General features: G+C 59.9%; 1 protein-coding gene across 1 annotated transcript; it reads right to left on the bottom strand.

The window, feature by feature from the left end:
- Positions 1 to 466: 466 nt before the first annotated feature.
- On the bottom strand, positions 467 to 27,645 carry ALDH4A1 (aldehyde dehydrogenase 4 family member A1). Its single transcript, XM_049617963.1, has 15 exons — positions 27,532 to 27,645; positions 18,609 to 18,702; positions 17,943 to 18,035; positions 13,282 to 13,329; positions 12,319 to 12,474; positions 10,697 to 10,846; positions 10,538 to 10,612; positions 9,311 to 9,498; positions 6,910 to 6,983; positions 5,384 to 5,580; positions 5,164 to 5,211; positions 4,205 to 4,357; positions 3,408 to 3,529; positions 2,512 to 2,630; positions 467 to 1,847 (listed from the first exon to the last, which is right to left on the bottom strand). The coding sequence occupies exons 1-15, from the start codon at positions 27,591 to 27,593 to the stop codon at positions 1,735 to 1,737; spliced, it is 1,692 nt and encodes a 563-aa protein (XP_049473920.1). The 5' UTR covers positions 27,594 to 27,645; the 3' UTR covers positions 467 to 1,734.

The following is a 27,645-nucleotide window of genomic DNA, read 5'->3' as shown; positions in this document are numbered from 1 at the left end:
AAACCGCAATCACAGAAACATCGAGAATATTGTTTAACTAAATACCACAGCCCAGTCAAGTTGACGCATAAACTTAACCACCACAGCAGTTAACAGTGGCTGTTAGAACGTATAAATGGTTAACGTGGTTGAACCATTAATTCTGTGTCTGGCGTCGTTCTAAACAATTACATGGAATAACTCATTGTATTCTCTGTGTGTGTGTGTGTGTGTGTGTGTGTGTGTGTGTGTGTTATTATCCCCAGGTTGCATAACTTTTTGAAGATCATCAGCTGGGAGGCCGAGAGCCGGGATTTGAACCCAGGTTTGAACCCACCTGACTCCGGAGCGCCCGTACCTCCAGCACATAGCCCCAGACATCAGTGCCCGCCCGCCCTCTTGTCACACGAGGGCCCTGCACGCCTGTCCCGAAGGACGTATGAACACCACCATCAGCCTTTGGCGAAGTTGGCCGGTCCCCCCCCCCGCCCCCGCCAGAGAGACGACCAACTTAAGTAACAAGCATTTATTGGGTGGCATCAGAACGAATCTCACTGCCCCCTCACAGTGTAGAATCGGTGGAACCGGGAACATCTCCAGCACCTCTCCCCAGCAGACTGCCCTGGCCTCTCCAGGGAACAATGCGGAGCTTGGAAGGAAACAGCAATGTGGAAGGATGCCTGGGTAGCATCATACCCTGACCGTGGGCCAGTGTAGAACCATGGTGCTTGGGGCCAGCCCCATGGGGGACTCCAGGCCGGCTGTCCTTGAGGGAGGGCCAGCACTCTTAGGGTCCCCTGGGAACTGTCCTCCAAAGTCACCCCTTACTAATCCCCGGCCACCTGCAATGCAACTAGCAGGTTTTGGCGAATGTCCACCTACTGGCTGCATCAAAGAAGGGGCCACTAGGGCCCAGTCCACATGGAGCCACTTCTGTGCGAAGGAGGGAAGGTTCTACAGGCAATCCCCAGCCCAGGCTGGACGGGAACTCAAGGCTGGCTCTCGGGTCAGAAGAAGGTGGCAGCAAAGTCTCCCTGGGCCTGTTCTACTCGGCCAGTGGAGACTGAGCTCCTGAGGGGGAACCCTAGGCCCACCACATAGAGACTGCCAGGAATCGCATGGCCTCCAAAGAACACAGGGACCCTGGAGAAAGGCACACGGGTGTCTAAGGCATATGGTCAGGCAGAAGTACCCGCTGGCTAGGACAGCTAGTGAGGACGGTGGGCGGCCCAGGCCCAAGAGGGCAAGGCCAGCTGTGTCCTCTGTGCCCTGCAGGCCACCCTGGGTCACACCGAATCCTGGAGAGCCGGAGGAGCCGAGGCCAAGGCCAGGAGTCCCTGTGGATGCTGAGGCTTGCCAAGGGTCCCAGCGCTGCCTCCTTTTCCCCCAGAGGATCCCAGGAGCTCCGTTACTGCCGTTCCCCAGGTCCCTGAGCCAGCGGGCCGGAAAAGAGAGGCAAAGAACTGACAGGGCACCAGGTCAGACCTACCAGACAGAAGTTCTAGCACAGCCGGTGAGACGGGGGAGTGGCCCTGTTCCTCCCCAGCATGGTCTCAAACTAGAGCCCGCAGCTGCCCCTGCAGGGTGGGACAGGCATGGATGTGGGCCGGTGTGGGGTGGGGGTGGGGGGACAGGCCTTGGCCCTGGGAAGGGGGCCGTCCTACGGGGAGCGAGTTGAAGGGGCTGGAGTGGGGCCGGTGTGCACCGATCAGCCGTCTGGACGGACAGGTGGATGGCAAAGGTGCGAAGCGGGGCTCACTGCATGTATGAGTAGCGCCAATCCCCCAGAGGCTCGTGGGTCTCCTTGATGACCTGGGGCGACGTCCACCGCAGGACGTAGTGGGGTCCTCCCGGCTTGTCATTGGTTCCTGTGGAACAGATAGCTCCGTTGTTCTCTGAAAAGACACAGCAGCTCCGGGCGGAAGGGAAAGGGGGCGGGGAAGAGTTGACGGAACAACGGGGACACCGGCACAGGCAACAAGCAGCTGAACTAAAACGAAACGTGTTCACAGGGCCAAGGTTTCCCGAGCGCATCTGTGCAACACACAGAGCCGGAGGTCAGGGGAGGCCGGAACCAGTGAGCACAGGAGGCCCACGCTCCCCGGGTCTGTGTGCCCCACCTGCAAGGAGTGTCTGGGAGCACTGTGGAGAGAGCACCGCGCTGGGAGCCAGGAGCCCCGGGGCCTGGCCTGGGCTGTGCCACAGGGCGGCTGGGACCTGGGGCAAGTGCCAGCCCACGCTGAGTCTCGGTTTCCCCAACTGCAACACGAGGACGCTGAAGTGACCGGAGCATGGTGGTGAGAGGTGTGGGTGTTGGAACCAAAATGCCAGCTCCACCACCTCCCAGCCATGTGCCCTCGAACAAGTCACTTCCCCTCCCTGTGCCTCAGTTTACTCCTCTGTAAAACGGGAAGAAGACAGCCCAGCGCCTCACCCGCAATGCTTCCTATTACTCTGAACACCCTTGAGATGAGGCGATCGAGGTCTCCTGCCAGGAACTCGCCTCCCCTCTGGAAAGGGGGACCCACTCACCAGAGGCTCGGGCCCCCCCAAAGGGCTGCTGGCCCACCACCGAGCCAGTGGACTTGTCGTTGATGTAGAAGTTGCCGGCGGCGTTCCTCAGCATTGTGGTGGCCTCCTGGACAACATCCCTACAAGGCAGGACAGTGATAAAAGGGCAGCCGGCTCCCCTCCCGCCAGCCCCAGGTCCGACCTCCTCCACCATGCAGCCCAGCCCACACCGGCTGCCCAGCTGAAGCACTAGGCCGAGCTCGGGCCCGTGACACGGGCCAGCCACAGGCAGCGTCTTAGAGCCTCTGAGCCGCTTCTGGAAAGTGGTTAGCATGGCCTCCCTCACGGGGCTGCTGCACGAGCTGACCAGGAGGTCAGGCTCGTGCGAGCGGCCCATCCTGGTCCAGTTTTCCTGCCTCCCCCCCTCCCCCACCGGGAGCTTGGGGAACCTCCAGACCGCCACCCTGATCCCAGCTTCCAATCCCAACTCCACGCTCTTAGAGACAGGCAGGGCGGCAGCTGGCGCCACAGAGGAAGGAAAAGCCAAGACTCAGGCTTGGCGCCTTGGCCCCCGGGGCTCAAACATGGCCTCTGCGAGATAAGGCAGTATGCTCCTGGCCCCTGAGCCCAATTCTTCTGCTCTGCAGCCTGAGGCAAGGACCCTCAGTGGGGCCCCATCAGACCCAGGGGAGCCGGTCAAAAGCATGGATTCCCCAGCCACGCCCCCAATAAGGGGACCCCAGAATCTACATTTCAGAAAAGAGTCTTGTACCCCTGCTGGGGAGGCCTGCCTGCCGGTCAGGGCTGAGGTGAGGGGAAGGGGCGGCGTTATTTCAAGGATCCAAGTCCAGGAGGGCGCTCGTGGGGTGGCGGGGGCAGGACACCAGGCCAAGAGCAGAAGGGCGGCCGCCACTCACTTATCCTGGGCGAACACTGCCCCCGTGAGGCCGTAGCTGCTGGTGCTGTCGACCAGCCGCAGCGTCTCCTTGTACTTGTCGTCCGGGTAGACGTACACGGTCAGCACGGGCCCGAAGATCTCCTGAGACGGAAGGAAGCCCCGGGGTCAGACACCCCCCCACCCCCGCCGGCCCCAGACCAGAGCCCCAAGGCCTCCCTGTCCCCCTGCTCTGGCCTCTGCCTCTCCCCAGTCCCCGGGGCTCGGCCCACAGCTCCGCACCTGCACGAAGAGCCAGGCGTCTGCCGCTGGGCTCCCTCAGGAGACGGCAACACTCTGCCCTGCCCTGCCCGCCCCACCCTGACCTGGCAAAGGACCCGAGGGAGCTTGCTGGCCCTCCTGGCCAGCCACCCCTGTCCCCTCCACCACCCCTGCGCTGCCATCCTGGGCGAGTGCCTTGACTTCTCCGCCTCCATCGGTCATCTGTAACACAGGAATGGGAACGGCCCCTCCTCTCAGACAGGTGCCCAGAGTTAAGAGTCTGTAAGTGTTCGCCGTTAAGGTCACGACAGCAGCTCGGTGGCCGCGAACGGCAGAAGTGCTATGACACCAGCAGGGTCAGCGGTGTCAAGGACAGAGCACCGGATCTGGGGTCAGTGGGCCTGGCCCCGCTCTCCCGGGGACTGAGACACTCCCTTTCCGGGACCTACCTCACATTCCTGTCTGTGAAATGGGATAATATCGCGAGAAGAAACCCACGTGCAAGGGCCCCACGTGCGCTGTGCTCGGGTGGGAGACTGTTCTCTACGCCCCAGTCACCTCCTTCATGATGGGCTCCCGTGGGTCCTTGCTCTCAATGATGCAGGGTTCCACGAAGTAGCCCACGGAGTCGTCGCACTTGCCCCCGGCCAGGACGGTGAGGCTGGGCGAGGAGCGGGCGTGCTCCAGCCACTTCTTGATGCGGCCGAAGGACTGGGGTTGGGGATGGGGGGGGGAGGAGGGGGTGTCACAGACCGGCCGGAGGTGATGACAAGCAGCAGTGTCCCCAACACACCCCAAAGGGCCCGAATTCTGAAACCGGAGGGGGGAGATGGGAAGAAGGCAAAAGCCAGGATCCGGCGGAGTCACGGCAGAGACAAGGGCAGACGTGCACACGCGTGTGAGAGCGTTTGTGAGAATGTGTGTGTGGTAGAGCCACAACTACACCTACAGAAACACAACGCGCACAGTAACATACGCACACACCTACGCGAGGTCGCGCGTCTTCACGTTTAGGTATGTGCGTAAATACACCTGCCCGTGACGTGTACATTTACGAATGCAGATTGACGTGCACCTGCGCACGTGTGAACACACGCACGAACACGCACGCGTGCACACAGGTGTATCTGTTTCTGTTGGAGATACGTGCACACCTTCGTGCACGTGGACGTGGATGTCTATGTGGGTGACGTGCACGCACGCCTGCACACCAAGATCACGAATGTGCTCGCAGACAGGCACGTACGAATGCACGTGTGTTTGGGCTCATGCACGAGTCGAACCAGGGGGCGACTCGTCGAGCCTGGTTGCGGGGTGTGTGGGAAGCAAGTTCTCCGGTGGCGGACATTTCTGCCTTTTTCAAGCTCAGGGCGGGCGTGTCTGTGGGGCTGTCGGACCGTGGGCCTTGCCTGGAGCAGTGAGGCCGGGTCGCCCCCCGTCAAGAGCCCTGCGTCTCCTCCCTCTCCCACCCAGGCCAGGGCTCAGCCCCCCCGGGAACGCCTGCTCCGTGCCCGAACCTTGGCATCGATCACTGCAGAGAAGAAGGTCCCAAAATCCTCTGCTGGCTGGAGGCAAGGGAGGCACCGGAAGACAGAGTCACCGAGTCACTGCAGGCCGGAGACAAAGGGAGCCCCCTCCCCGCGCATCCCAGGCCTGCCACCGCCAAAGCCACAGCGCGGGAGCCTCCAATCCCATCAGCCACCCGCTGGGCCGCGGCGGGGATGAAGCGCCACTCACGTCGCCCACTTTGATCCTGCCGTGCTCCTCCAGCAGCCGCCCTTTGATCTGCGGCCACAGCGACTGAGGCACGTAGAGGCGGGAGCAGGCGGAGCACTTCTGGCCGCCATACTCGAAGGCCGAGCGCAGGGTCCCGCTCACCACGCTGTCCACGTCGGCCGAGCGGTGCACGAAGTGGAAGTTCTTCCCGCCACACTCTGCAGGGGGGAGGGGGCGCGGGTGGAGCGCAGGCCTCTCGGCAGCAGGGCACCCGCCGCGGCGCCTGCACCTGTCCGCAGGTGCGCCCAGCCCCAACACCCAGAGGACGGGCTCGGGAGAAGGCAGGGCCGCGGCCGGACATCATCCCGGAAGCCGGCGAGCCAGGCCCGTCCCGCTCCGCGGCTGAGGAAACAGGCTGGGGCAGGGGTGCCGCCCACCATCGAGGCAGAAACAGAACCGGAATCCCAGGCTCCCAGGAGCCAATCTACTCCCAGAAGTGGGCACGGCTTGCTTTGCACCTTGCCAACCCCCCAGCCCAGCGAGAGGAGAGGGGTCCGCTCCACGTCGGCCCCGAGGGCTGGCCCCTCTTCCCTACCCACGGCGGCGACACCCTTCCCCAGGCTCCTCGGCCTCCAGGCCCCGGCTGCCTCCCACATCAGCTAACAGCAGCTCCCGTCACAAGGCACTAAGCACCCACCAGGCTCTGATCAAAGCACTTTCTGCTTTGTCTCACTAAAGCCTCACAACAGCCCCCCTCCCCCCACCGTTATCGTTCCCATTTTAAAGACAGGAAAACTGAAGACGCGTCTGGCTGGCTTGGCGGATAGCACCTGAGACTCTTGATCTCTGGGTCGTGAGCTCCAGTCAGAGCCTGTCTCTCCCTCAGGGCACAGTGGGAAGGAGGCAGAGAAGAGAAAACCGTGGACAGCTCCCTGCTCCCCACCTTATAAAGGGCGGCACTGGGGTGCAGATGCCACAGCCGGCTGAGGGTGCACCTTCTCTGACCGCCCCCATCGGAGCTCGGACCAGCTCAGGAGCAAGAATGCTGAACCACCAGCCCCCGCGCTGCCTTGGACGGCCCTGGGGCCTCCGCACACCCCCTCTTTCCCTCCTCGAATTCTGCGCTGCTCTCGTCACAGCCCAGCATCACCATCTGCGCGTCCACTATCTGCCTCCATTCCCGGAACACGAGTTCCTGAGGGCTGGGTCTGTGTCTCTTGCCATCACACGTCCCTGGTCTCCAGAAATGCCTACGTAGATGCTTAACATTTTATTTGCTGAATGACAAATGAATGAATGAAGGGATGGATGGATAGATGGATGGATGGATGGATGGAAAAATGCTCATTCGGAGGCCAAAGTCCTTGGTGCGACCCCCTGGATCTAGCACAGCTGAGGCTCCGCCCCTAAGCCCCTCACTTCTCAGCTTCCACAGGGCTGCCCCACCTATGGGGGCCTCACCTCTGCCTCTTCCTCTTCCTCCTTCATGACGGCCAGGGGAGGGTCCCTGGGGCCACAGGGGAGGGTGCCAGGAGAGGGGCCCTTACCTCCAGCCAGGCGTGGGAAGGTGCGGAACCGGTCCAGGTTCTGGGCCACCTGCTTCCACAGGTGTTTGAAGGTGCTGAAACCAGAGGGGAGCGCAAGGCTGAGGAAGCCAGCTGAGGTCACTGAGACAGCGAGGGCCTTGGCGGGTGGGGAGTAGGCACCACCACAGGAAGAGAGCCAAAAGCCTAGCGGGTGGGGGCAGGGGTCCCAGCGAGGGGGGCAGGGAACTGAGTAGGCGGGGGCAGGTGAGACACCTGGAGAGAGGTGACGTCTGGGGCCAACGGGGAGGCAGCAACGGCAGGCCTGGCGGCAAGAAGACGCAGAGAAGGTTGCGCGGGGGTCCTGCCTCAGACGCTCATGGCCACGTGACCTGACACTCATTACTCGACCTCTCTGAGCCTCAAACCGTGCACCCCGCCCGGGCACGGGAGCGAACAACCCACCCGGCAGAGCTGTTCCGTGGCAGCTCTAATGTGGGTCAAGTGCTCAGGTCGGCGCAGCCGCGCTTCAGGTGCCCGGTGGGGGGCCAGACGCCACCATGGTCCGGGAGAGGCGCCCCCAGCCCAGCGCCCGGGGCTCTAGAGGCCAAACCAAGGAGCGCCCTGGGAGAGAGAGCTCAGGCCCCCACCTCCTCCCCAAGATCCAAGTGTGACCAACCTCAGCACCACAAAACAATAAAAATGCTAATCACCAGGGAGCCTGCGACACAGTAGCTAATACTAATTTATGACTTTCCTACCTTTAAGCCCGCTGCTCGTCAGAGCATGGCAAATGGGGGCCAGGCCCGCTCCGCCAGCTAATAGGCAGGGACCCGTAGGGCCCGCACTGGCAGAGCGGGTCTTTTCGGAAAACGGTCCTCCTCAGCAATTCTCACGCCGCCACCACACCCGGCAAACCCTAGCCGGAAGGGGGGTAGGGGAGCCTGAGGCCGGGGAAGGGAGACTGGAAGCCACCGCAGGTGTCCCCAGGGACACCTGGAAGGACCCCAGTGCCGACCCCGACATCTCCACTCAGATGACCCTCAGGCACCTCGAACTCCAAGCGACCGGCATGTGATTCGTCACTTTCACCCAAGCCCTCCAGGCGCCCACCTCGGTGCCCTCTGGGCCCCCTCTGCCAGAGCCCGGACGTTCCCACACACAGCCCTCCTCCACCGATCCGAGTCCTCGGACAAGTGACCGCATCTCCCTGCCACTTGCTCTCTGGGATCCATTCCTCCCGTCTCTACTCTGGCCAGGCGTCTGCTGTCCCTCCCTAGATGCGGACACGCGGACAGCCTCCTCACTGGTCTCCCGCTTCTGGCCGCTAGCGACTTGCGCACAGGGCAGTCGAAGCGATCATCTAGGACAGAGGCTGCGAACGCAGGGGCCCAGCAGGGCCAGGCTGGGAACGGGCGACCAAGTATGCAGACAGCCGGGGCCTGGTGAGGGTGACAGGGACCACAGAGCACCCGGACCCCACCTCCAGCCAGGGGGTGCCACGGGGGACACGGAGGCCCAGAGGGCTCAGGTTCCCAAAAGAAGCTTGAAATCTCAACTGGATTTTTGCATGAAACTGCCCCAACTGTGCCAGGATGATCCATCTTGATAAGGAGTCAAAGAGAACAGAGCCACTTCCCATGTCCAGCTGGAGAACTACCATTTGCAATCTTTGCTCGAAACCAAGCTGCTTAATGCACACCCCCACGTGTAAAGCTTCCTGTGGCTCCCGTCACCTTCGGGATGAAGTGCGGACACCCCAGCGGGCTCTCAGGGCCTCACAGTCACGGGACTAAACGTCCCGAAAGGCAGGACTTGTCCATCCACCTGTTCGCTGGACAGACACCTGCCGGTGAGTAAGTGAGGAGTCACGATCAAACCACTTCCTGTCTGCACTCGCTCACCTCGGCCCCGGAACTCTAAGCTCCAAGCCACAGGGAACCACCACCTCCCAAGGCGCAGGGGCTCTGGCCTGGAGGCCCTGCATGTGCTGCTCCCTCTACTACAACACTCTCCCTCCCCGCTCTCTGCTCAGCCGTCTCCTCTGCTTAGGTGCCACCTCCTCCGAGAAGCCTTCCTGACTCTCCTCCTCCGATTCATTCCAAGCTCCCTGTGCCCCTCCCAGTGACAGCAGTGGCATCAAACTCAGCGTCACCAAACATCCGTAGGCTGCATCCTGCCTGTGAAGCTCTTCCTCTTTGCTAACTCACTGGACCCTCACGATGACTCTACAAGGTAGGGACCATCGTTCCTGGTGAACAGGTCAAGAAATGGAGGCTCAGAGAGGTGACGTGGGCCACCGGTGGCCACACAGCAAGAGTGGGTATGGTCAGTGCCCGACCGCCAGCTCCCGCACTGAGGTCGTGAGGCGGCCGCTTGGCAAACGTCCCCACGCCACCCGGCCCGCCCCGACCCGGGGACTTACGGCACGCTGCCTGTGAAGTTGATGCCGCAGAGGTGCTCTGAGCTGGTGACAGTGTCCCCAAACGTGGGCCCGTCAGCCGGCACAAACTGGATGATATTGGGGGGCAGGCCAGCCTCCCGGAGGATGCGGTAGACAGCAGAGCTGGCCAGCATGGCCGTGTCACTGGGCTTCCACAGGACCACGTTGCCCTGCCCGGGAGACACGGTGACGAGTCACAAGGCCAGGGGTCACCAGCCCCGACTCCCATCCCATCCCGAAGCACGGCCATCCCTCACCTGGAACCGCCAGGCCCCCGGGCAGGCCAGCACGTCCCCTACAGGACCCCACTCCTCCTCCAGGTGTCGGACACGGTGCTCTAAAAGCCCTAAGTCAGTGAGACCACACCCCGCCCTGCCCGCCCCCCGCACTCTGGCCAAGGCCACTCTTCCTCTGGAAGGCTGTACAGACTGGTCCTGCCAGCACCCCTCAGGCAGGTCTGTTCTGGGTGTTTCCATGACACTGGGCACTCACTGGGTGTGGCCGGGCAAGCGCTCACAGGGCTGTCTCTACACGTGTCCTGGGTGAAGACACATGGGCGCCTGGGCGTGTGCGTGTCTGTCTGGGTGCGGATGCACGAGGACAGCCTGGGGCAGGACCATCCTCAAGATCAGCCAGCCGCCCCACGTGGGGCCCAGGCCCCGCCAGTGTCAGCCCTCCCTCGAGCCACCTCCAAAGGCAGGGGGGCATCAGCCCCATTCAGCAGGAGCTCATGAGGGTGACGGCTGCCTCCACCCTGGCAAGGGCAGGGAAGCCAGGGACTTTGAATCCTCATCTGCGTCACCGTTTCCTAGATCTGACGGATAAATCAGAGAGTACACAGCAGGCGCTCAAAAGCGATGTGTCCTCACCATCAACGTTCTCCACATACGGAGCCCGCACCAGGCCAGACGTGACCCGCGTGCGGCTTTGCTCGCTCATCACAACCCTATTATACGTGGGCTTTCCTAGATCTCCACTTGGAGGAGGAGGAAACTGCCTCAGAGAAGTTCAGGGGCCTGGCCTGGGGTCCCCCGGAGCAGGGCAAAGCTGGGGTCCAAACCAGTCTCTGGCCCCAAAGTCTTTCCACGGGCCCACACTGCCTCTGCCTTCTGGGCATCTCCCACGACCAGGGCTGGGCCCCTTTCGTTGGCTGAGATGGGACGGAGAGCCAGCAGCCCCGTGCCCGCCCGCTGCCCACATCTCACTCACCATCAAGGCTGGCGCCCCCGCCAGGTTGCCGCCGATCGCCGTGAAGTTAAAGGGAGAGATGGCTGCCACGAAGCCCTGGGGTGGGGGGGGGGGGGGGTGCGGTGAGGCCAGGCTCAAGGCTTCCAGCAGGCTCCCGCCCGCCCCGCCACCCGAGGGTACCTCCAGCCCCCGGTACACGACGCTGTTGGTGCTGGGCGGCACGCTGAGGGGCTGCTGACCCTCCAGCTCCACGGCAAACTTGGCATTGAACCGGAAGAAGTCGATGAGCTCAGCCGCTGCGTCGATCTCCGCCTGAATCACCGTCTTACCCTGCGTGCAGGACGGCCGGGGGGTCAGCGGCCGCAGACGTGCCTCCCGACGGCCCCTTTCCAAGACCGACCGTGTGCCCACGGTGACGTCATGCCCACAGTGCTGGCGGCTCCTTCCCCCCGGGGTGAGGATGTGCCCCCGTCAGGGGCATCTGGACCAAGAAGCGGGAGGCAAACGTCTGCTTATGCTGCCCGTTCCTCCTGATGGCAAACGTCCCAGGGGTGGAGGAGGGCCTCATGGGCTGCAACATGGGGCTCTTCCGGATCAGGGCAGCCCCTCCTTGGCACACACGGTCACTGGCAGCTGTCATCCTGCTTGGGACCTGGAGCTACAGAAGCCACGGTGCGCTGGCCCTGGCTCTACGAGGCGGCCACGCTTCCTACAAGCGCCAGAGTCGTTAGTCAAATAAAGCACCTTCATCTGGTGGCAGACTGTGTGCGCCTCTCCCTGCCCAAGCGTGGCTCATCCGGGACGCTGGGGAGCCCACGATGCCACCCCCCCCCAGGGGCTGCTGAGAATCCGGAGACACTTCGCTGGTGAGGAGTGGTCATACCACCTCCGTGCAGCAGAGGGTGCTCTTGCCACAGGACAGTGGGCAGGCATGGGGGCAGTGGGGTGGCCGCCCCAAATGCCTAAGGCTCGCTGCTGGGGAGGGTGACATTAACCCTTCTCCTTCGGCTCCCTTCCCAACTTTGAGCTGCTGATGCTACTCTGGCTCAACGTGCACTCAACCGAAAAAAGCCTATCAGGAGCTTCTGTGACTCCAGAGAGATGCTGTGTGTAGCCCAGGAAGACAGAGAACAGTTAACCGGGACCGCTGTCTCCAAAAGGCTTGTAAAGGGGTGACAAACACACAGGAACTCATTACACCCAGTGCGATCTGAGCCGTACTGATGCACACACAGCGTGCTACAGGACCACAGAGGTGGGGCTCATCTTTCTGGACAGAGAAGAGTCTTGAAGCCCCACGGAGGAGGTGGTTTCTGGGCTGGATCTCAACAGGAAGAGTCCACAGGGCACAGAAGAGTGGACATTCCAGGCAGGACACCGGGCAGAGGCAGGGAGACGGGATGCCTGCAGGGCCCAGGGATCTCGCTAAGTCCAGGCTGGCGGCCTCCTGGGCAGGATGGCCTGGCAGGGAAGGGCAGAGCGGCCAGGGAGCTGGACAGAGGCCGGAAACAAGGGGCCCTGAGTGCCGTGCGCAGGACTTGGGACGTGACGGTTGGTGACGGAGAGACCCTCGTGGTGTGGAAGGCTGGAGGGACCGCCTGGAGGTGTCACAGAGACCACTCCAAGGGCCGCGGAGGTCTGACTGAGGCTGGAGGGCTGGACGGGACCTCAAGGACATCTTCTGGCTCCAGCAGGCACAGCACGTCCTGGTACCCAGAAGCTGCTTGGCTGACGTGTGCTGCATCGGAGGGAGTATGACCGCCTCCCACACCCCACCCCGGCTGTGCCCATGGGCACCTCACCTGTCCCACCATGGTCTTGGCCAGGACCTCAGCCCTGCGAGGCCCGCTCAGCATATCTGCGGCCTTCAGGAAGATCTGGGCCCGGTCTGCAACAGGCTTCAGGTCCCACTCTTTCCTGGCAGCCAAAGCGGCCTCGATGGCTCTGTTGAGTAGGGCCTAACGAAATGGAAAAGGTTGGGAGCTGCCTCCTAGAACAGGAAGGGCCCCAGGGGAATGGGCGAGAGAGGAGATTGGGGATCATTCATTCTCCAAGAACCTGTGGCTTCCTTGGCCCTCAGTGCTGCCCACCACAACTCCCCCCCACCCCCAACAGCTCCAGACGTGGTGTCCCATCACCTGCTGGCCCAGCCAAGGCTCAGAGCCAGTCCTGCCACCATCTGCAGGTCTGAGGGACCTCCCAGGTAGGTCAGCACCAAGTCCCTCCATGGTCAAACCTGTTCCACTTTCTCTTGTGGTCTCATCAGGGCCTCCCCTTATTCCAGGGGCCCCCAAACCCACCAGCTAGAGCCTCCAGCCCTCAAGGTCAGGCGCCTGGCCTTGCCCTTGCTCGGCCAGAACCCCAGCCTGAGATATTCACTTGCTACCGGCATCCCTGATGGCAATTGTCCCCATTGCCGCCTGAACGCTGGCTCCTAGACCCCCTGCCACAGGGCACCCCAGCCCTTCTCGCCGGCCCTCCATGATGCCGAGCCTCTGTCTGGCTTTCCATCCAGGGCGTCTCCAATTTCTCCGACTCAGCCTTGAAGACTCTACTCTCCCTCAAAAGCCAGGCTGCCTCACGGCCACAGGCATGTGAGGGGACATCAGCCTTGGCCCACACAGCTCTCCTCTGGCTCAAGTTAACCACAGCGGGCCTGGCCTTGTGAAAGACTCCGCCCCCCATGGCCAGAGAGGGAAGCAGCGACGGACAGCATGTCAGCAGCCAGCAGGGCAACACGGGGACAGTCCCCCACCCAGACTCACCTTGTCTGCATAGCAGAACTTGGCCACCTTGTGTCCATGGTTGAAGGGCTGAAAGATGAGAGAAGAGTGAGGTCCCTGCCCAGGAGGGAGGTGCCAGGACGGGTGGGGACATGGCCGGGCTCAGAGCTCGCTTTCTAGGCAACAGCCGTCAGCACACTCACTCTCTCCCCTCCAATCCCCTCCAATCCCCTCCAATCCCCACACTGATCTCTCTCACTTGGGGGTTACGGAGCACCTGCTGTTCGGTGAGGGAGATGGTTCCCACTCCAGAAGGTTCACGGTCCCGAGAAAGGCAGGGACTGCACAGCCTCAGGGAAAGCGTGGACTTCGTGGTCAGACAGACACGGGATCGCATCCCAGCTCTGCCACCCGCTAGCTGGGGGCCATATGTAAGCTGAGTCCCCCTTTCCAGGTCTCCCCATGTGGGAAAGGGGGACCCCCCCGCCTCATGGCATGGGGAGGGGGGGCCAAATGAGCTCACAGGCGAAAACGCTTCCGGAGCAGGCATGGCACGCGGCTGCGGCTCAGGAAGGGGTGATGCCACCATGGGAGGCCCCCAAACGAGACACGGGAGTTGAGAATCGCTCAGGATTTCTGCTGTGCCCCAAGTTCCCAGGGGACAGAGCAACCGCTTCTCCAGCCCCTTGCACGGGACCCAGAGACACTCATCTCGAAGGGAAGACCCTCAACAAATATTTACACACGGAACCCGGCAGGGCCGCGTGCGAGCGTAAGCAATGCAGCAGGGAGACGTTTCACTTCTTTACGCCACAATTATCAACACTTCTGCCACCCACCTGTCGCCCGATGGGCCCTTTGGGGCTTTCCTGTCTAATGTGGCAGCCACCAGCCGCATGTGCATGCTGACGTTTCAACTCAGCCACTCTCGGCTGGCACCTGGCACAGCCCTGAGAGGCCGGGCAAACTGACCGATCCCAAGTTGTGCTCCCAGGGCTCCAGGTATCACGCCCTCTGGCCGCTGATCCAGCAGTGGGGGCTCCGGACGCCTCCTGTGGGCGACTCCCGCCCCGAGCCATCCTCAGAACCCTCAAAGCGGGGGCCTAGGGTCTCCACCCTCACCCCTGCACAGCCTGCTCAGGATTCCATCTGGACAGAGCCACAACATGCCTCCCTCCCCCATCTGCGAAAGGGTACAGCCCTTTACTCTCCCCCAAATTACAGATCTAGGAGTTTCCTGGTCCGTCCAAAGTATACGCCAGTTCCTGGCTTTATAAACCCCAAGCAGGTGTCATCACGGGGCTTAGCCCACAGTTAGCCCCTAAGCCTCGCTCTGGAGAAATCCACCAGGGATAACGGAAGATGCTGTGTGGACGCCTCGGGATCTTTCTTGCCTGTGGCCAGGACTCAGTCGCGGGCTGGGCACAGCGTGGCCATCCGGGCACATGTGACATGACACAAAGCCCACACTACACCTGCGTGAGGACCAGGGCTGGTCAGGGGGAAGCCTCTGCACATCAGGTGAAGGATTCCCAAGCCTGCCCCTGGGGCCCTTTTTTTTTTTCTCTCTTTTTTGACAAACTAGCTACAGGTTCCGCTTAAGGGACAGGGAGAGGCGCCGTTACAGCTGACGTGGCCTCCTGCACGCGGGTGCCGGGCACTTGACAATGACCCTACATGGAACCCCCATTTTACACACAAGAAGACTGAGGCGCGGGGAGGTCAAGACCCGACTGGCCCAGCTGGGGTCAGGTGCCCCCTTCAGCAGCCTCAAGGAGTGGGGCCACACGGTTTCAAAGGTGGCCACCAGCCAGCACCGTGGGGGCAGGCGAGGAGCTCCCGGGTCTGGGCACAGACCCTCCACGGAGGCAGGCACCACACTGGTCCACCTGGGGCTGGCGTCCCCGGGGCTTGGTTCCCGGCTCTCTGACAGCTTCCTCCATCCTGGCTCAACCCCAGCTGTCTACTCGCCTTCCCACCACAAACTCCCCAGCCGCCCGTGAGCCCTGGACACGCGTGGGCCTACGTCCAGCCTCACACCTTCTGCCAAGCCCTCGCTTTTTCACTCTGCTGCCCCGAAACTAGAAAGCATACTCTTGTGACAAGCGACAGGGCTCTTCTGGAAAGTCTCGCCCTCCTTAACCCCCCTCCAGGGACTCCCCAGCACTCCCGGAATAGGTTCCTTCACCACAGCCGACAAGAACCTCAAAGTCACTGCCAACGCGACCTCTCCTTCTCTCAGTGGGGCCCTGCGTCCCCCGCCCCCCTGGCTTCCTCTCTGTGGCGCACTGGGCCTGTCCCCACCTGCGGGACTCTGCCCGAGGACCCCTCTGCCCGGCAGTGAACCCCTACCCAACCTCATCCTTGGGGTTTGACTCAGCGGCCACCTGTCCAAAGAGGCCTCCGACCGCCCAGCCCCACGTGGCCCCCGCGTCACCGGCGTGGCACCTGTGCCTCCCACAGTCCCTCACCAGCTGGAACTCGCGTCTCTTTCCTCGTTGACCCGTGTGCCATCCTGCTGTCCCCCAGGGTGGCTCCGAGAGGGCGGAGCCATCTGCCCAGGGCCTGGGCCCGAGGAGGCGTGGGTGGCTGGCGGGATTTTATTACCACGACTTACAAGTGCTCTGCTAGAAAGAAGGGCTGAGGCAGATTTCTGGCTAATTCGGACACAGAGAAAGCCGCCTCGTCTGCATTCCAAGGCCCTCATGTTGCAACTGGTTGGACTGCACGAAGCTAGAAGCCCCACGTATGCCTGTTTGCGCAGAGTTTCAAAACACGTATCTGTGTATACACACACATGCACACACACACTTTTTTTTTTTTTTTTCCATAGCTGAGGTGGGTATTTGCTTTAAGCCTTTCTGAGCTACAAAGGGTCATGGCCACACAAGGCATAAGAAGGGATGGGGCGGGTCCTCTGCCAGGGGCTCGCCCTCAGGCTCCCTCATGGGGATGCGCTGCAAACTCCCAATCCTGGCCAAGACCCCCAACGGTCACAAAAGCAGGTCACTCCTACCTTTGACCCGACAGACAGGTGGGGCACAGGCGCAGGGGACACTTCTCAGCCCTCAGCACAGACCACAGGCCTCTGGCACTTCTTAGGAAGAGCAGGCTGCCTTACGGCTATCCCGCGTCTCGCAAAAGCTCCGCTGAGGGAAGCACTCAGGCAGGTGCCTGAGGGACTAGCAGGCCGGCCGGCCGGCCTCCCACTGGGGCCAGAGACACAAAAGCGGTGAGTGGAGAGGGCTGGCATCGTGCGTGGGAGTGGAGACTGGGGGGTGGGGGGTTGGGGGGGGGGGAACAGGGCCCCCAGAGAGCCGCCCACTGCCGCGTTCTAGCACTGTGGTGCCCAGCAGGAATGCCAGCCTTCTGCGGCCACATCTTCCCACCCCCCAAAGAAGCCGGACATGGGAGTCTGTACCCAAAATCTCCCCATCGTGAGGAGATGGGGAAAAAAGCCACAGGTGCCAGTTTGCACCCTGAGCCCCAGATGGAAAAGCTCCCCCAGCAGCAGACACGGGCCTGCAGGGTGGCCCCTTGGCACCCCCAGGCACTGGGCCGTGAGGATGTCCTCAGCCGGCACCAAGGGACAGGGCGCAAGACGGCGGCCCCGTGAAACACCGCGCATGCGATGGGAGACTCCCGTGGGGACCCTGCTTCTCACATCACCATGTCCTCCCGCCACCCTCGGGAGAAATTCTCTCCGGCCCCGTATCGGGAATGGCTTCTCCCATCGTGCAGGTGGATTTCAAGAACACCCTGACTAGCGTGAGTGATGTTCTCTTCCTGGGGTCACTGGAAGGCCTCAAGGCAAGCCTGGGCCGTCTGCCACACCTAGGGCGCCACAGTTCTCACTTTGCGGCCAGGAGGTCACAGCGAGATTATCCTACCGCACTGTATGTGAGTCAATACACTGCCTCCAACTCTTCCCTAGAAATAGGGTGTGAGGGTGCCTTGGTGGCTGCCGGCTGAGCGTCCGACTTCGGCTCAGGTCATGATCTCAAGCCTCGTGAGTTCAAGCCCCGCATCAGGCTCGCTGCTGTCGGCACAGAGCCCGGTTCGGATCCTCTGTCCCTCTCTCTCTCTCTCTCTCAATCTCTCCTCCTCCCCCGCTTGTGCGCTCTCTCTCTCAAAAACAAATAGACAGAAAAAAAAAAAAAAAAAAAAAACAGAAAAGGAAAGAAAGAAATAGGGTGTGAATGAATCTATCATGTGGAGACACGACAGGGCCTCTCAGATGCGCCTCTAGAGGGAGCCTGGCTCCAGCAGGAGGGCTTCTAGGAGGCGGCGACACGTGGCCAGGCCCCGGGTGCTCACCTCAGATGAGCTCGTCTTCTGCTAGAGCAGCAGGTTCCAAAACAGAGGCCAGGGCCTGGGTGACTGTCCCTTCTTTGGAGGGATCACCTCAGTTCTGACGTTCTGTCCTTCCTTCCTACTCTCTAGGTGGTCGACTTTTCTAAAGAAGACGGCGAAGCGGCTGGCAGTCACGGGTTTCACTCCATCTCGGTGGGCATGAAGTTGGCACCTTTTATGACTATACTTCCAAGGCGGCTTTGGGCAGTGAGCTATCGGTGCACGGAATTCAAAATCTGGGAGTGGACCAGACAGCCCTTTGCAGGCAGCGACCCTGTGTCGAGCTGGTGTATTGTCTGAGAGCCAGACCCCAGACTCGGGGAGACGCCCCACCCGCGCGCCAGACTCACCGACACCTGGTACCGTACGTCCGAGGTCCACACCTCTTCGTCCCCCACCACACACGGGATGGCTTCCGTCCGGCCCTTCAGGTCCTTCAAGGCCTGGGGAGAGGACGACACAGCGGATGGGCACCCACCTCCCCTCCCTGCCCCACCCACGAGCCCGGCACAGAGTCCGCAGACACAGCTGCCCGGCCGGAACGGGTATGAGAAGGGGCCCGGGTCTGAGGGCAGAGAGCGTCTGCTCCCCTCGGGGGACAGCAGGACTCAGCCCCTGGCCACTGTCCCCTGCTGTCCTGAGGGAAGGGGAGGCCAGTGTTGACGGTCTTCCCGTTATAAAAAGATCAGAAAACCGTATCTGAAATGTATGGGAAATCTCACCATTTTTAAAATCCTGGCAATTAGTGGGAGAATGTCTTTAAGCATACAACACCTGTGGGCTTACAACCCCCGACCTGGACTGAGCCCCCAGGTGGCCCCGGGCCACACCCTGCTGCTCCCAGCCTCTCCGGTCCTCCAGTCGCACGGCTGTCCCAGACCTGGTCTCCTTCCCAGGCTGGGGGCAGGTGCAGAAGGGGGTGGTGACTGGAGGCACGGAAAGGCATCCTGGGGGGCTGCCCAAGGCTGTCCCCGCTCCCTCCCTACCCCCACTGGGTGTCCCCACCCACCCCTTACCTTCTCCAGCGCATCTCTCTCAGGGCTGCCCTGCGTGAATGCCAGGACGGGTTCATTGGCCACCGTCAGGGAGGGGGTGTGCCTCCACCGCAGCCTGGGGTGCAAGGGCAGGGGACAGAGGCAGACGGGTCAGTGGTGGCCACTGCCAGACCCAGCCCCTCGACCTCCAACAGCGGGGAGGGGCATCCTGGGCTGGCCCAGAATCCCAAAATCCAGAGTGAGTACAGAGCCAGGGGAGGGGGGGAGAACTGGCCCTGGGGTCCAAAATCCAAGCTCTAGTCCCGGACCTGCCAGTGTGTGCCCCTGGGCACGTGACCCGCCTCCTCCGGGCCGGTCTCCACATCTGCTGAGAACAACCATACAAACTCACACGGCTGTCTGAGGTGTAATCGACGCAAAACCCCTTCTCAGCGTTTTGCACCCACGGGGAGGGCTGACTCTCCCTGGACTTCCCCACGATGCAGCCCCTTTCCCAAACGGCCCCGGGTTACTGCTTTCCCCAGCCCGAGAAGGCAGCCCGGCCCAGAGCGCAGTCTCATCAGAACGCGACCCAGCTGGGATTCTCTTGGCACGAGGCGCTGAGCTCCGGGTGGGTGAGAACATCCAAGATGTGGGTCGTGCCCTTGGAGGAGCGCCCCGAGCTCAGCTCGCAGCCACAGGGAGGGCTGGTTGGGGGGCTCAGGGTCTGAGTCCAGGGTGCCGAGTTTCAAAACTTCCTTGGCCTGGAGACCCTACTGAGCCTTGAACCTTATGACCCCACAGACGGGTGACCACTAGTGACGACCCCCCCTAACGTGTCTGGGACTGGAAGGGTGGGGGACAGATGGGGAAGAGCCAGGACTTGAGGTCATTCATTCCAGAGCTGGAGCACCAGCTGGAGGACTCCTCCAGGCCACAGGGGCCCTCGGCCTGTGAGTGCTGGGGGCAGTTTTATCCATCCTTTCTCCCTGGGAAGGGTCTGGCTCAAGGACCAGTCTGGAAGACCCAGAGGAAGGACACAAAGCCAGGGGCCACGCGGGCCAGCCCTTCCTTCACTCCACAAGGTTCCGGGGCACCTGCTGTGTCCCTGACACTGCTCCAAACACTGGAGATAGAGCGGTGGCCTAGACAGCAAGGCCTCGGGCTACACGCAGCCGACCTTCAGTGAGGGCCACGGACGAGCGACACTGTGATGACAGAGGGGATGTGAGAACGAGCAAGGAGAAGGGCAGGGCGGCCCTAGCCAGGGTGGTCAGGGAGGGCCTCTCCGAGGAGGTGTCCTTCTGAGGGCCATCTGGGCTCTGAGAAGGGCTGGGAAGAACATTCCAGGCCCAGGGGAAGCAAGTACAAAGGCCAGGAGCAGGAAGCACGACAGGAAGAGCTGAGAGGGGCCTGTGCCGTCCGGGAGGAAGGAGGGCAGGGCCCGGTTGCCCAAGATTTTGCCTAACGGCAAAGTGAGCTCAGGCCTCCTCCCTCCCCCCCCCCCCCCCCGCAGCACCCCCCACACCCAAGGAGGCGTGTCACGTTCCTCAGGCCCCACCCCGCCCCTAACCAGAGGCAGAAACCTCCCACCACCCCCTGGGGTTACGATGGAGAGCTCGAGAGACAGTAACTACAGATGTGCTGGATGAGAAGTCAGAGTCCACACAGACCCCCTCCACCTGCTGTGGGGGGTGGAGAACGGAGAGGCTGGAAAATGGCGGCAGCCACGAGCCTCAACACCAGTCGGGAAAGCGGGGGGCAGCGTGTGCGTCTGGGGCCCTCTGGAAGGTTCCAGCAGCATCTCTCCGGGCCTCGGAAGCAGCAACCACCACCACCGATCAGCCAATCAGATCCCGCCACCTCCTCTGGCAGCCAGGGTGCCGCCAGGAGGAGTGTGGGCTGGGGGCCTGGAGGTGCGCGCCCCAACCCCAGCCTGGACCCCAGCTCCCGGGGGGTGCCAAAAAGCGCAGCTCTGGAAGCAGACAAATCTGGGACCGCAACCCAGACGCGCTTCGCGACATCAGCCTGTTATTCCAAACTCGGCAGGCCTCGGACTCCCTGCCTGAGAAATGGGGTCAAGGCCACGTGCCCCGCAGGGTCAGCGTGAGGTTGAAAAGTGCTGGCCTCTCCTCACCCTCCTGCTTTGTAGCTCTAAGAAAACCGCCTTCTAAAACCGTTTTTAATGTCTATTTTTGAGAGAGAGCAACAGAGCAAGCAGGGGAGGGGCGGGGAGAGAGGGAGACACGGAATCCAAAGCAGGCTCCGATCTCCGAGCCGTCAGCACACAGCCCGACGCGGGGCGCGAACCCATGAACCAGGAGATCATGACCTGAGCCGAAGTCAGACGCTCAACTGACTGAGCCACCCAGGCGCCCCAGAAAATTGTCTTCTAGAACGTTACTGCACCAGGAGAGCCTGGCGGGCTCAGTCGGTAGGGCACATGACACTTGATCATAAATTAAAGTTCCGTTTAAAAAGTATATATGTATTTTACTATGTTTTATATAGTAACATAGTCTATGTATATTTTTTGCTATGTTATATATAGTAACTTATTCTATGTATTTTTTTTACTATGTTATATATAGTGACATACTCTCTCTGTATATTATTTTACTATGTTATATATAGTAGCACATTCTACATATGTTACTGCACCAGGCCAGGTGTTCAAAGGCAAATTGGTTGTCAAACACCCCCAAGGTCACCACAATCAGGGGCTAACCCTGGGGGTTCTCAGTAAGTACTGCTGCAATAAATTTAACACCACATTCCATCCAGCTTAAAATGCAGAATGCAGTAGCTACCAGCCCTCCGGCACCTGTTCCCTCCCAGGCCTCTCTCTACCTTCCCCAGGGCAGAGGCCCACTGTGACCACAGGATCACTTTCTCCAGGGCTTCCTCTATGCCTGGCAAGTCTCCAGGCCGTGGCCCAGCTGCCCATCAGTCCGAATGTGGGGAACAGAACTGAAAGATCAGCCTGAGTCCACGAGAGCCAGAAATAACCCAAAGACACCTGACAAAACCACCCCACCCCTTTGATTTTGGCTCCTGGGCCAGTTGGGATGAACAGGAGTACCCTTCCTGGGCTCCAGGGAAGGCAAAGAAGAATCACTCACAGGGCCTGGAGCCTCTGGTGAGGATCTTCGAGGCCCTTCGAGGCCGTAGGAGGCAGGACTGCATTCCTTAGTCACAAGCAAGGGCCAAGAGACAACTCAGATAAGGGCAACAAAACTTGCCTATTTACTCATCATGCATTTTCTGAGCACTTACCAGGTGCCTGGCTCTGGGATGCAAAGGTGAAGCCAGCCTGCCTTTGTCAGAGCAGCTCTCGGACCTGCCACTTAGTCTGAACTTGACTCAGGGACCCCTAACAACCTGGGTGCCGGTTCTGCTCATGACCTGGGCCTCTGAGCTCAAGCTGCCCCTCTCCACCCTCTGCAAGTACCAGGATCTGAGCTAAAAAGGTCACAACACTGGGGCACCTGGGTGGCTTGGTCGGTTAAGCATTTGACTCTTGGTTTTGGCTCAGGTCACGATCTCACAATTCCTGGGTTCCAGGCCCACGTGCTGACAGCACGGAGCCTGTTTGGGATTCTCTCTCTCTCTCCCTCTCTCTGCCCCTCCCCTGCTCATGCGCGCACTCTCTCTCTCTCTCAAAACAAATAAACTCTTTTAAAAAATTAAAAAAAAAAAAAAGGTCACACCACCAACACGTGGTCTGCAACAGAACTGGACAGAGCTTTGGGCCAGCCAGTGCAACCCCAGAACTTTACAGAGGGGAACACTGAGGTTCGGAAGTGTAGGGCCCAAGCTCCCAGGTCACCCTCGGCCTCCACCCTGGTCCCAGGGCACCCTCGGACCTGGACTGCATGCGTGCAATGGCCAAGCTGCTCCACTGTCCCCAAGCAACTCTCCAACACAGGCCAGAGTTAGTTTTAACATGAAAACTTGATCACACACAGAGAGAGCAAGCACTCCGCCCAAAACCACTCCATGGCTTCTCGTTTCTTCCACAACAAAAAAATCAGAATCCTTACTGAGGCCTCCAGACTCACTTCCCATCACCACCCCCCCCCCCCCCCCCCGCCCGCCCACTTCGCGGGCCACCCAGGTCTTCTCTGGAGTCCCCTCTGCTTGGGAGGCTACCCTCACAGCGCCTGGACGGGGCCCTGTCGGGCCATCTCAAAGCCCCCACGCTCTTCCCAGGGCACCACTGACAGTGTCGGCTCTCCCAGGCCGGCCTGCACCCACTTGGCTCACCACCGGCCACACTGCCTGGGACGCAAAGGACACACTGGTAAACCTTTTGTCAGACTCATCAAGCAGAAAAGAGGGAGGAAAACAACAACAATGAACAGCCGGGTGTTGTCAGAAGGACACCAGGCCCCCAGGACAACACCAGACTCCCAGGACAGGACTCCCATCCCAGTTAGCTCTTCTGCTAACGCCTGGGGGCTGGCTGCAGGTCCCCAGTGACTAGGGCCAGGGGTGACCAAGGCCCAGGAGAGGAGCAGAAAGGAAACTAGCGTTGCTTCATTCAGCTTCCAGACTTTCCCGGCTGGTATCTGGGACCTGATAAGGCCAATCCTCCTTATCGCCAAGATGAGGGGCCTGGAGCAGAGAGGTAAGCAGAGAGAAAGTGCGGGGGCCCCAGGGCAGGTCCAGAAGGGAGCGGCATCAGGCCCAGGCTGAGCTGTTTCCACTTTATTGCCCGGGAACATCAAGGAATATTTATTAAGCACTTACAGCTCGCCTGGCACTATGCTCAGTGATGATGTCCCGAGTCCAAGCTGCGAGAGCATGAAGAAGGCACCATGATCATCCCCATCATTATCATCACAGAGGAGCAGACTGACCTTCTGAGATTACTGTGCGGTGCATGGCTCTGGTCACAACTCCCTGACCCTGAGCCTGTCAGAGGCCCCTGAGCAGTGGGGCCGAGGGGACAGGTGCGTCCTCCTCCCGCCCAGCACTTCCCACCTGAGGAGAGAGGCAGGCGGTGGCTTGCTGTCCATGGACGCGGACAGCTCAGCCCAGGGCCGTCCGCTCCATGACATGTCTACCAGGAAAGGAAGGGTCTGGGGGGGGGGGGGGGTAAGACACCCCCCCAAGATGGGCAGGTGTCTGCCCCTTCCCCTGGGGTGAGCAGGGTCAGTCCCAACAGAACGGGTTTTGCCTCAGGATAATGAATGAGCATAAAGGGAAGGCTCACTCCGCCCCCTACCATCCTCGTGGTGCTGGGACCCCCTTGTCTGAATGTCCCTGATCAAAGACGACCACTCAGACGACCCCACTGGTGGGGCAGGCGATCAAAAATAATACTTAAAGCAATGTTCTCTAGGAGCAGACACTCTCCAGAGTGGTTTTCGTGTATGAATTCATTTCATCTCCAGGGCAATCCTATGAGGTGGCTCCTATTATTTACCTTTATTTACCACTTGGGGACACGAGGCGGCACAGAGAGGCTGAACAACCCGCCCAGGACCACAGAGCTACTGAGAGGTGAAGTCAGAATCTGCCCCATGCCGTCCTCTGGTCCATCCCAAGAGCAAGTGCTCCGCACCGACCGTATGCCAGGCCGGGTGCTGGGTACCAGAAGCAAGTGCTCAAGGTATGCCTGTGATGACAGCCCGGGTGGGGACTTTTAACAACCTCTGAAGCAAGTATTAGGATCACTGCAGGCTCTATTTATTCCTTCACTAAGTCACTTACGTCGGGGGTACCAGACCCCAGCAATCTACCTGTCACATCACGTCCAATCCTTCTGCTACACGGCTGATAGGATTATCCCCATTTTACAGACAGGGCACTGAGGGGCCAAAGGAGAGCTGCCTTGCCAAGGGCGCGAAGTGCTGGGTGAGTGTGGGTTCACCATGGGGGCTGGGGGGGGGGACATTCCAGGCAAGAGGTGCTGCCTGGCCTCTGCTTAGGGGACTGAGAGAGCAGAGTACGTCCAGGGGACGGTGGGATGTGCCGGCCTGTGCCCATCCCGGGGGGCAGGCAGGCGGGACAAACATTGGGGAGGCTTGAAATTCTGAAAATTAAACAGGCAGGTGGGCTGAGAGGAGTTCAAAGTGACCCAGGACTCCGGCAGGGAACAGGACTGTGGCCAATTCCAGCCCACACATCCCTGCTGGGGAGCAGGGGGGTCATCTCTGCACCCTTCGCACCCAGCAAGGTCTGGTACAAGAGTAATGGACAAAATAACATTCGTTGTAAGCCTGCTATGCGCCCAAGATAGTTCTTTTGTTTATTAAATTTGTATATAAACATAAATATGTATCTTGACTCTTTCCAACAAGAATTTGCAAAGACATCACTGAGGACATCCCCATAGAGTCAATGAAGTAGAGAAAAAAAGCAGGAGGTCAGGGCCAAAGGAACAGGAGGCAGTCAACCGGGGGGTCTGGTGTATACTAGCTTAAGGCCTTAGACAAATTTTCCTTAATTTCCAAGGGCCTCAGTTGTTTAATCCATGAAATGGGAATAGTGACGCCTACATCATAGGCTCCCGATGAGCTCAGTAAAATAATCCACACAGAAGCTATTGCCGTTAGTGGCTATCCCTGGGCCATCCCTGGCTCAAGACCAGTTGTAATAACTACCTACTGGCAAGAAGGGCTGTGAACATCATTTCTTCACCAAATGTTTGCTTGGGGCTTCCCAGGTGCCAGACACACTATGAGGCCCTGGGGACGGTAAGGTAGACAAGTCCATGAAATAAAAAAGTCAACTGCAAAAATGGATTTGCAGGTGAGCCCACGTGTATACTGTGGGTTTTTTTCTTTTTTAAAAAATATATATTCACGGAAACTTCAAAGGATATTAGGGGCGCCTGGGTGGCTCAGTACATTGAGGTCCGACTCTTGGCTTTCAGCTCAGGTCATGATCTCACAGTTCGTGAGTTCGAGCCCCGCCATCGGGCTCCATGCAGACAGTGCAGAGCCTGCTTGGGATGCTCTCTCTCTGCCCCTCCCCCGTTTTCTCTCTCAAAATAAATAAATAAAATTTTTTTAAAGGGTATTAAAATGAAGACAGTGGTTACCTCTGTGTGGTGACATTCCAAGTGACGTGTGTACCCTTTTCTGCTTTATCTGCACTTTTTACAACGGACACGTGTTAGCTAAATAGTCACTGAATAAATGACAAAGTGGCCAAACATCAAACCTGTTTTTCCAAAGTAATGGCTCTCCGCTGGGTGCACTTCTGCCCTAGGTGACAATCAGCGATGTCTGACACGTTTCTACTGTCACAACCGCGGGGTGCTAATGGTGTCCAGTGAGTAGAAGCCAGGAACGCTGCACAGCCCCCACAACCCAGGATTACCCAGCTCGAAATGTGAATGGTGCCAAGGTTGAGAAATCCTAGGGTCTAGGGCACCGGGCCAGCTGCTCTACCGAGAGAGGTTAACCTAACTCTTCAGATCTGATTGCAAAATGCTTTTCCTCCATTCTGGAAGCTCTGTAATTAAGAGCATGAATCTGGAGTCTGCAAATTTAGTCTTCCATTCGCCTCAACTGGAAAGTAAGTTTCTCTTCTATAAAAACGGGGATAATACAGTGCTTATTAGCGACATCACCATACTCAATCGCTTGAGAAATATTACTGCCATTATAAGCTTTTTTAAAAGAATATAGATTGCTTTCTACCAGATATTAGAGCTTTTTATGGCTAAGCCCTCCTCCCGCCACCCCCCAACCCCGCCGTTAAACTGAAAAGTCCACATGCAAATCTCAGGGGTACCCTTCTCTTCCAGTGTTTAGCACAACAGCCGCACATGATGGGTACTCGGTAAATACAGGAACGTATGGAGCTTCTGTGTAAGGTCTGCAGGGAGGGGAGTGGGTGTCAGAGCGCAGGGAGAAGCCCACAAAAGGGCAAGTGTGACAAGTGCGGCCCCCAATCTTGGCTTGGGAGAGGAATGTGCCTTTCCTGTGCCCTTACCTATCGAGCCCCCACCCACAAAGGACACACAGCTGTGTTGAAACTGACCCATGTCCAGGGCACCCCCGTGCCATCCCTTGGGACACTGATTAACTCAGAAAGGGCATAGCTCAGCAGAGGAGACATGGCTGGTCACAGTCCTAGGGGTCAGGCAAACAAAACTCAAATTGGGGGTGGGGGCTACCCAGCTCTGAAAGGGAGGCCCGGAGAAACACCCGGCCATCAGACTGGGCCCCTCTGGGACAGGGTCTGTGTCCTACCTATCCCTCCCCACCCCTCCACCCCCAATATACACACACCCTGTCTAGCCCAGAAGAGGAAGGGGCTCTAAGAACATCTGTCATTCGTTGAGTGGGCACGGGTCCAAGAATCCAACTCCACAGCCTGGAAGTTTCCAGGGCTGATCCACCTTGAAACTACACGTGGGTTTCTTCACCTGTAATCTTGAATATCTACCGCACAGTTTTAAATGAGAGTAATAAACGACGATCATGACTAATAAGAACTGGGCACTAAGTGCCAGGCACCGTTCGGGCACTTTGCATGTATGGTCTTCCTTAGTCAGCGTCTGATACATTATACGAACTCCGTAAGTATTACTATTCCACCTATCAGAAGGAAGAGTCCCTTTCACTCCCGGTAATTAACTTGAAAAGGGGGAGGGCCGGGAAAGAGAGTAGACGTCCCAGTGGAAAGGACAGAGGAGACTCAGGGAATCCCAGAGGTGGATCCTGAATGTGAGACCAAGGGTGGGGAGCTGAGAAGCGCTGTGCGAAAAATCGAGGCGCACTTCGGCGGTGGGTCCAGCATTAGGAGAAAGACGAGCGCGAAGGAGGCGACTTTCCGAGCAGAGCGTGGGAGCCAGGAGGGAGTCCCCCCTCGCGGAAGGCAAGAGACGGTGGGGGTCGCAGCGGGAGGAAGGCCTGGGTGCGGGGCGGGGCGCCAGAGGAAGCGACCCCCAGCCGGGGGACCCGCGGGACCGTGGCGGGGGTCCGGCAGGGAGGTGAGCACTCACCCGGGCCCCCTCCAGGGGCGGGCCTGCAGGGCGCGGCGGAGCGCGGGGCACAGCGGCAGCATCTCGAGCGCGCGGCGCGGCTGTCCGCTCACGGCGCGCCCCGGGCGCGGCCAG

Source organism: Panthera uncia (genome assembly GCF_023721935.1).
Source record: "Panthera uncia isolate 11264 chromosome C1 unlocalized genomic scaffold, Puncia_PCG_1.0 HiC_scaffold_4, whole genome shotgun sequence".
Taxonomy (NCBI): Eukaryota; Metazoa; Chordata; class Mammalia; order Carnivora; family Felidae; genus Panthera; species Panthera uncia.
Note: the sequence above shows the minus strand (reverse complement) of the source record. Positions and strands in the feature narration are given on the sequence as shown.